At 32.8% G+C, this 10,518-nt stretch overlaps 1 protein-coding gene across 2 annotated transcripts in view; it reads right to left on the bottom strand.

The window, feature by feature from the left end:
* Window positions 1-6,790: 6,790 nt before the first annotated feature.
* Window positions 6,791-10,518, bottom strand: part of LOC105449882 (trace amine-associated receptor 9) — a 61,600-nt gene continuing 57,872 nt past the window's right edge. For both annotated transcript variants that reach the window (XM_011689324.1, XM_011689325.1), the window contains exons 11-12: window positions 9,034-9,162; window positions 6,791-8,734 (exon numbers count right to left, since the gene is read on the bottom strand). In XM_011689324.1, the coding sequence (XP_011687626.1) occupies window positions 9,035-9,162 (128 nt within the window). In that variant the 3' untranslated portion in view covers window positions 6,791-8,734; window position 9,034. The remainder of the gene's footprint in view (window positions 8,735-9,033; window positions 9,163-10,518) is intronic.

The raw sequence follows: 10,518 nt of genomic DNA, 5'->3' as shown, positions 1-10,518 counted from the left end.
TTTATCTTAAAAATCAAATGCCGTGTTATCTATATTGAAGCTTCTTTTCCCCAATGTTTAAAAATTCATATCTTCCAGAAAAATAAAAATATCGACTTTTTTCTGGGCTTATCTTAAAGATGAATTATGTGGCTATTTTCTAAAAAATCGTGATTTTATTTAAAAATTGCCGATTCAATATGGCCGATTAAAACGTCATTTTATTGAAAATTGTTAAAATTTGTTAAATTAAAATGTAATTTGGTATAAATGTTATTGGACGATGTATGGAGTTTAATACGCATCGCGCGCTATAAGCGTCATTTTTTTGAAAATTTATTTTTTATCAAAAATTGTTAATATTTGTTTAATTAAAATGTAAATTGGTATTAATGTTATTGGAAGATGTATGGGATTCAATACGCAGCGCGCGCGAAGCGCGCGCCTGTTATATACTAATTTGAATATAAATTTTAAACATTTCAATTATTTTATATGCATGTTATAGATGTAATTATAGATGTTATAACTATTATAAATATTTGGTTTGATATTTTGAAAAAAACTCTTAGAACATATTTAAAATATTTCATAAATTAGACAATGTGCAATATAATATAGCTATACAGCAGAGATACGCGACTAAATTTTTTGGCAGCCCAATGTGAAATTTGAGTTTATATGGATTATACCGTAAATCCTAACAGTTAAATGTAGAACTTATCCATATATTGTATAAATTTTTTTCTTTTTTTGCACGGTGTTGCTACGCTTTTTACGGAAAAGAATTTTTTCTCATAAAGTGTTATTCAAAAAAATGCTCTAATAAAAAAATTTAAAAAAGTAAAAAACAATTCAGCGTTATGCACTAATAATTCAGTTTATTTTTTATTTGTCCTGCGGATCAAGGCTTGGATATCACGGTCGGATTCACGAGGCGCCAGTTGCGTATCCCTGTTATAGAATAATCGAAAATAATGCATTGCTGCGCCAACCAACCATTATTTCCACCAGTAATAAAACAGATATATAATAGATAAAATAATAGATAGAATAATAAAACTGATTAATTACGAAGTATGGTAGTCACCTCTCAGTTGCGCTGCCATCGTCAACCGCGATGCCTCAATACCTGGCCTCCTCCTCCGCGCTCTTAATTGTTTCCCTGTTGCTGTTTTTTCGTAGAATTTACACAATTGACACAATACTTGTTCGCGAAACATTTATTATTTCTGATTTATATGCACGCGTTACACGCATTGTTATATAGGGCAAGTCAAACGCGCGCGTTTGAAAAAAGCACGATTGGAACAACATCTAAAAAGACGCGTGTTTGATGCGCGTTTAACGCTGCGCGGCGATAACACATGGAAATTAAGGATTAATTATTATTAAACGCGGAATAATCACTCGAATATAATGACAATCGCGTGACGTTTTGTACGTATGTACGTATATGTACGACACATTCGATGTCCATCGCACACGACGCTCACTTTAATATCGTTGCGACAGCAAACAAAAAATAAGATATACTGCGCGAAAGGCCCGCGACCGTACATGTGAAGCACGAATGCAACGGATACGTTCCCAGATGGCGAAGGGAGTTCGTAAATCGCGCGATTAACTCCGTTAACTTCACACGCCAAGAATACCGCCACGCTGGTTGAAATCGTCGCACTATAGCAGCCTACAGCGGGAGCGACGATCCCGGCTTTTTTTGCGTGGGAACGTCAGAACCCCCGTACACTAGCGCCATTTTTGAAACGGGTACTACGTAGTTACATCCATTTTTAGACATTGTCGATCAAATCATAACGTCAAAAATGTATGTAGTCACTAGAGATGTAAATAGAAAAAAAATCAAATTGTTTTTTTTTTCATAAAATACATTTTTTTAGAAAAAAAAACATAAAAGCGTTTTTTTTTCTTCCAAAAAAACCCCTCGTTTTTTTCTCAAAAAAAAAATTTTTTTTTTTTTCAGCTATTTATTAATTTCTATGCAAGTTCTGTTGGATTGTGCTGAAGAGGCTGCGAGAATTTTAGTACGAAAGCTAGCGCATCTCGTAAGTTTTCTTTGAAACGGCTGCGGTGAAAAAATCAGGATAGGCGCGATTAATTAGTTACTAAACAGAAGTTAATTTCTATGCAAGTCCCATCGAATTGTGCTGAAGGAACTGCGAGTATTTCAGTATCAAAAGTAGCGCATCCCATGAGTTTTCTTCGAAATGGCTGCGGTGAAAAAATCGGGATAGGCGCGATTAATTAGTTATTAAACAGAAGTTAATTTCTATGCAAATTCTGTTAGATTGTGCCGAAGAGGCTGCAAGAATTTTAGTATGAAAGCTAACGCATCTCATAAGTTTTCTTCGAAACGGCTGCGGTAAAAAAATCGGGCTAGGATCTATTAATTAGCGATGAAACTGTATTTAATTTCTGTGCAAGTCCTATTGGATTGTGCTGAAGAGACTACGAGAATTTCATTATCAAAACTAACACACCCTTTGAGTTTTTTTCGAATCGGCTGCGGTGAAAGAATCGGGTTAGACGCGATTAATTAGGAAGGTAGGAACGTAATTGAAAGTATTCTTTGATATAGTTAGAATAATAAGATTTATTTTCCGTTTTATAAAAATCACATCTCTCTTATACATATGCACACATACGAAATATTCTTATAATACGTTAATATATATGTATATATGTATAATATATAATATATATGTATAAACACATATGTTTTTTGTTTTTCACTTCGAGCTCGCGTTTTTATATTAAATTTTAATTTTTTAAGTTGAAAATATATTGTTCGTATAAGAAAATTTTAAGTTTAAGTAATATGTAATATAATATATTATAATATAATATAATAAATTAAAAAGAAGTGCCAGTATAAAAATGCATTTAAAAAAATGTATACTTTTAGGCTTTGATCCATCAAGAAATATCCAAGATAACTTTATCATTATTCATTACATAGTTATATTTTGTACACATATAAGCACGGAATAAAACCAAACAATATACTTGACACGGAACCCACGGAACAAAGTCAAAGACTGTGTTACTCGCCGGAAATATTCGTAATCTGAGAGAAGACATGATTTTCGAATGCGCACACGGAACGAACAATTTTGCTAAATCCAGACCTGAAAATTTTTGTTTAATAATCGAAATAATTTTGTGCGAAAGTCAAAACGATTGCTAGAATATCAAAACGTTTTATAGCAATGCTTATCAGTTTTATCATTCCAACAAATTATTTTGATGATTCTACAAAAAATTATTTTCAGTTCTGTTTTTAACAAAATTTTTAGAACTTTCAACGAAATCGTTCTTTCCGTGCAATTTTTCGAGAATAAAGCTTTATAACAGTCTTGAAAGGTGGATGTAGCACGGACACGCACCACTAATTGTATATCCGCGGTGCAGAAAAGTGAATGTTGCTATGTAGTTTACATCCACTTCTTCAGGAGACGTTAGTGCACGAGGGCATTTTGAAATTTGAGGTAACATGCTAAAAGCCACTCTCAGGATCTCAGGTTTCTCTCTGCGTGTAGCTGCGTCATCGCGCCGCTGCTATTACCGCGCCGCGTCGCTATTGGCCCGCGAGAAACGAACGCTTTATTTATTTTTTTATTTTCAGAACGCGGCCGACACTGGATGAATCCGGAGCGAGGGGCGTCGCGACTGATAATTAGTAAATAAATCTTTTTATTTGCCTTGACTAACCGCGCAATATAATAAAATCGCCGAGCATGCACTGGTATTCATTCAATCGCAATTCCCGTTTGACCGAAATTCAAGACATGTGCGTCAATGCGCCACCGCAAGATTTGTGAAAATTTAATTAGATATATACTTACGTATCGACATTATTATAAAATAATATTAGAAATAAAATCTTATAGATTTACTACGTTAAAGTCAATGTGAGCTGTAAAGGATTTCGATGGATATTTCATCTTGAATTCGTCTTCCGTATTTGTTTATGTAACAGATTATGTAACTAAAGAGTTATTATTAATAATTAACGTGTCATAGCATCATAATGTATTACTATAACGAATGTTACCATCTTATTAATATATACGAAAAATAATAAAAAATCAAATGTTAGAATTAATTTATAATGATAATTTATTTATCAATATTAATTGAGAATACACATGCAACAGAATATTAAAACTAAATTTGTATAAAGAGTTTAATATTTCGACAACATATCAATTGGCTTCAACATTTCTTTTGCGCGTAGCGCGCTATTCTATATGTGCAAGCTGCAGTATCATTCGTGGAAACAAGCAAGTAGTAGTCATTTTCGCATTATTTTTCATAACGCGATTTCTGTCATTCGAAATTATTATATAAGTTTATTATATAAGACGATTACAATCATCTTGAAACGGCAGTTGGAATTCGCGCATTATTTTATCCATCTCATTTAACACTAGAACTAGATGATAAATGTATATGTCTATTATTTCTATATATAGCTATTGTATCTCTTCGAAAAAAGAGATGTGTGAAAGAGATAAAATAAATTAATTAATTTAATCATTTAATATTGTAACAAAAGTCCGAAAGTCTCAAAAAATTCATTGCTATTAATTTAAAAAATTACAAACCAGTCATTTTAACTGCTTTAGTAGTAGTTCTAGTGTTAAGATGTAAAATAATAAAGGAGGAGAATTATCTCGATTTTTACGAGATACTTATTTAAATAATAATTGATTTGATTTTATTTCGAATAGCTTTGAATTTATCACATTTCTAGAAATAATTGAGACTTTATTATATTGTGATTTACAATGCCAACAGTAATCAATGACTTAATGATAATTTAAATACAAATACAAAACGCTATTGTACTTAAATGAATTATGGCGCTCAATTCTTATTTACTCTGCAAGAAATAGCCGAATTAACTACAATGTTCCAGCAATTTTTTGCAGAATATATACAATATTTGCTTTCCTCTTTCAGTCCGTATTGCCGATTTATAAAAGGTTCTTTGCTTAAGGCATTTATTCGGTGGTATTACTAAATTTCGGTGGATTATTAAAAGTCTCACGTTTATACTTCAATAATTAATCTAACTAGTCGCCGTTTTGCTTTTGGCTAATAATCTTATCTAAAATTCTATCTACACATGCGTAATCGGTACGTGTCGAATTATTAAATACAAAAAACGATTCGCATTCGATTCGATATTTAAAGTAAATCGTGGCATCGTTGCAGACAATAAGCTGTCTCGTGCCGATAATGAATTATTTGCAGGCAGTGTTTTATTTTTACTGTTCCTTTCCAATTAAACCTTCACATCGGTTTACTACGTAAAAGGGCGAGGTGATGTCTTTTCTTATTTACATCGCTTTTTACATCGCGCTAATATACTAAATTTGCATTTGAGTTTTATCGCGCTGAGATATTTCAGTGATCATTCCCGACGTTGCTCAAAATGATTTGTGCAGTTTCCATTGTATATGATTCGTTTTGGAAGTACATATAGTTCTTTGGAAATTTGTTCTTTTCCGACACATTAAAATGTTAATAAAATGTATCAGCAAATAAGATACATAAAAGGATTTTATCTCTACATTTAAGAGTCCTGGGGAATAACATCAATTTGCAAGACTTTATACATGAGACATCTTGTACGTATAACTAACGCAATATAACTTCATTATAATTTTACTTGTTTATTTCGGCACAATTTGAGTTTCTTGCATTAGCCTCTTGCAGATGTAGAAGGCTCTGCAAAATGAATATGTAAGAGCTATATATAAAAACGTGAGCGAGGGTATGTTTATTTTTTACAAATACCATCAATCTCCTATAGAAATACTTGGAATAAATGTAAGTTTTCTTGTAAATAAAATAGCTTTTTCGACAATATCTGCAATTTTTTTTCATATTCATTATTCACGTTTATGGATAGCATGATCTAGCTTTTGCTCCATATGGTTCAATCGCTCATATACGTATGAAAGTACGTTAAATTTGTAATTGGACATTTCAATTACTTTTTTTTTTATATACAAACACATAGGAGGTTGTTTTATTGAGCAACCTCTTGTGAGATCTTGGAAAAGAAATAAGGCTCTTAAAGCGGGTGCTTCGAAGAGTCTCATATTGCCGTCTGAGGCATACGGTATGCTTAGTTTTATTAGCAATTTGAAAACAAGTAATGATCCACCGGCTATTTATTAATTTAAGCAAATCAAATAGGTGGATTTTGTCGTTTTAGAAAACGCGAATAATCGCTGCATGCATGCATGCGAGCACACAGACACTCAATAATAGCATCATTTTTTTTTCAACGTGACTATCGTGAAATGTAAATGTTTCTTGATATAAATTTCCTGAAAAACTTACTTGCTATTTACCATGGTCTAGCGATATACGCAATTCTATCTTATTAACTATATATCTCACGGCACGAATCAAAATTATCGTAAAAAGGATATTCTTTTTAGTCTGAAGTAATTCCTGTAATTAGATATCTGCATATATTAGAAACTTATGAGTATACTGTGAAAATTAAATTTGTATGTAATACTAACAAAATCTTAAAGGATTAATATTTTAAAAATGTAAAATAAATATGTTTAGTAAATATAACTAGAACGTAAGAACATTTAAATAGAAAAACGAAAGACAATTTAAGAGAAGATTTAGAACTAGAGAAAATTTAAGAAAGGAAAATAAAATAATTACAAATATGAGAATAAAAATTAATATATTTTTAAAACAATAAATTTCAGTAATAGGATACGCCGTATAAAATGTTACTTTTTATATAAATCTTTTTACATCAGAACAGTGCGCAATATTTCTAATTATAAATTGAAAGTGTAATTATTTCACATATATTAAAGTCTTGAGAGAATTCTCTTTATGAGAACATGCATATGAAACGGCGTCTCGGCCTTGTGTCCACTTTCAATCGTCGACATCTTCTTTCGCTGAATACAAAACTCTAGATATTAGTAAAAGATTTCTTCTTACATACAAGAAGATTTTATTCCATCGACATGCTAAATCATGTACGGTATCGATTCCGTGTCCCTTAATTCCGTATCTATAAAACAGAGATGCCATTTTCGTTTCTTCATTATTCCGTTGAATTTTTCCATAACATTTTAATGTAGTTATGCAACTTTATGCAAGTCCTCTAATCGCTCCCGTATTTGAAAACTTTTCATTTTTATATGATTCTTATTTTTGCAACAATTCAAAAATCTATACGTTGGTATTTTTCATCCAAACGCAATATGCATATTGAAAATTAATATATTACAATTGATTCAGTTAACAAGGCTGTTTTTGCATTATTCTATATGCATTATTGCACTAAATAAAATAATACGACTAATTTACCTTATGCCATTGTTGAAACAAATTCCTTAGAAAATATCGCAGATAATATTATTTATTTCTAATAACAATTCAAAATTTCGAAATAAACAAAAGATTATTGAATAAAATGCATTTTAAAAATGCAGGAACAACAACGCTGTACGTCTTATCTGTAGTTTATTTGTTACAGTATAAAACTCTGCGAGAGATATTAAGAGTGAATTCGAATATCTGCATCCTTATTAGGCATTTTTATAAAATATATGTACATAACAATGACATATAGATATAAGATGTTACGCATTGGTCATCATACCAATGAGCTCTCGAGCTTGAGCAAACAATTGCAATTTAAACATGTCATTCTTTCTCACATAAGTACATAATATATTCGACACGTAAATTTTACATTGTGAATGTATCGCACATCTTGGAGTAACCTCGTCAAATTATTTTAAAATATTCAAGTAAGATTTCTTTAATGAGGACTTGACCTCAAATTGATCTGTGAATGAAAAGAAATCCTTTAAATTTCAAAATCTATTATTTTAACTTTGAACTTATGTAAGTATAATATCTAAAAAGGAATTATAAAGAAAAATATTTGAAGTTTATATGCCCAAGAAAGAAGCAATTTTGTGTCTGAATGCACAGCTTGTAGCGCAAACACTCACGCGTGAATAATTAATCGTAGAAAACGGGGTTGGATGCGGGCGCGAATGACGTTAACACTCGCAAAGCGCCGTGATTAAACATCTACATGTATATCGTAGAGAGCGGCGCGATTAGTATCCTCGTTGGTGCCGTAATTAATTTCCGTAATCGATCTCGTCGCGACGAGAGCTAATCGCGGTGTGTCGACACCGCGTTCGTGTACGCTCGCTTCGGGGCGTGGATCGAATTCGCGTTCGCCCTTTTGCTGTTGCACCCGAATTGAGTTCAAGCTTTCTTACGAAAATCGAAATAATGACGACGACAACGACGACGACGACGACGACGACGACGACGACGATGACGACAGTAATGTACAGTAATATCCCGATATTTGATAATGTCATTCGTTAATCAGTGTTTCATCGCGGTTCCATATCCCGGACAAGATCTGGCAGGCTTTTAAAGCGCACGAATTCGAAGCGACTCTGTCGATCATGTCGACGATAACGGCTCGCTCCATCCGTCGCGACATCGCCGTCACGATTGTCCTCCACCTCGACGCGCGAAACTCGCCCTCGTGCCAGCGAGGATGCGACATGGTCTCGCAGATATCGGTGCACAGGCGACGGATATTGTGCTCGATAGTTTCGGAGCATCGGATGCCGGCTTGCCGCCACGCTGTACTAACTGGCGTCGTCCGGAGATCCGCAATCCTCCGTCTGCGTGGCGGCATCTTTCACTGGAAATTACCATCGACATTTACTATCAAGCAATAAACTGGACACGTTTGAAGAGTTTTCGTGATAATTACGAAAATTGATTCAGTATCGAGATGAAAGCTGTTCTCATTTTTTCTGTAGCTTTATAATAATTATTGATACATGTATAATACATTTTCGTCTAATGGAAAGCTGCTTGCAAATTGATTAGAGACATTAAATTTTAATGCCGCGGAGATGATAGATTCTATGTAACGTAGGACAACATAGATAGCAGCGAATAATAGAGTAGAAGCATATATTTATGCAACGCGTGTACCTCACGTGGATGCTACGTCACCATGTGTTACATGTCCGGTTTCCCAAGGGAGCGGCGGTGGTGTATTCGCTAATGATAACGAGGAACAACGCGCCATTGAGCATCGTTCCATTGAGCAACGCTCCAGACCTGAAATAAAAAAACCTGAGTGATAGGTAAAACCGTGCTGATTAATATAATATTCCCTATTGACAAGATTGCATTGTATAACATGTAATAATTATTCCCAATCAGCGTAAAATATATTTGAACGGTAAATTCGAAGCGAGTTTACGAGACTAATTCGTCTCGGCGCTGCACATTTTGTTTCAATCGGATCGATAATTAAATGTCACGATATATTTCCTAATGCGATACTCGCCGATATTCCCGCGATCATTGCTATGAGAGAATTTTTATGAGAATTTATAAGAATACAATTTTGTTAAAAGTATAGTTAAAGGAGTCGTGTTTATTTATTTTATTTTTTCGTGCAAATTAAAAGTGAACTCTTTACTAGAAAGAGATTTTAATATAAATCTCTTTGTACAATATAATGCACTATTTTTTTATTTCCTCTATGCAAAGCTGAAAATTCAAAATATTACTTTGTCTGGTGTTACAAAACACAATTGTGATGAAAATTATATTCATTAATTTACAAAAATTTTTTTATATTCATTTTTACTATAAAATATTCATATATTATATACATACTCAATTAGTATATTGGATTTAGTGCGTATAATTATTTTAATAATGAATAGAAATTTGGCGATATTGATTTTCTAGCTAATATTTCAATTCGGAACTACGAAAGTTAAAAACCTTACCTGACTTATTACTAATAAGAGTCAAATAATTATGTCAGAGAACAATTGATATTTTGCTTAAATGTTTCGCAATACGAGGTAACACGTAAACACAATAGTGGCTAACACGTTGTAGCATAATCAATAGCAGCAGTTGTAAGTACGATACAATACGATACGTGATTTCAAACGTCATTATGACACAACTCGCATTTACGCGAAAATGATGACGCTGATTATTACTAGCGATTATATTAAATCTCGGTTTATGGATGTCACACAGAGCGCGAGAATCCAGTTAATGTTGATAATGGATGCCGTCAAAAGGCTGATTCCCCTCGGTTTAATTAGCGCAAAACACTGATTATGTTAATCCCTTCACTGTCGGTGCGAGATCATCAGTATGAAGGCAACCGGATGAATTTTGTCGTAATTAATATAACTACTATGATAGGTAGATTCAAAGAGTGTGGAGTAATGCATTGTTAAGAAATTATTTTGTTTAATAAAATCGACCTGTTTTTTATTAGAAAAAGATTCGAGCAAATAAATTGCGAGTATGTCTTAAAATTTTCGTAAAAGAAGTGTTTCTTAAAAATTCAAATGTATATTTCTAATGCCGATTTTTTGCTACGCGGCTACATATGACAATTAACGTGAAGAAAATTTTCGAATTGACTGATTTCTTTTTTTT

This window comes from Wasmannia auropunctata, unplaced genomic scaffold (genome assembly GCF_000956235.1).
Source record: "Wasmannia auropunctata unplaced genomic scaffold, wasmannia.A_1.0 LD336071.1, whole genome shotgun sequence".
Lineage (NCBI taxonomy): Eukaryota > Metazoa > Arthropoda > Insecta > Hymenoptera > Formicidae > Wasmannia > Wasmannia auropunctata.
The sequence above is the reverse complement of the archived record's forward strand: the minus strand, read 5'-3'. Positions and strand labels throughout refer to the sequence as shown.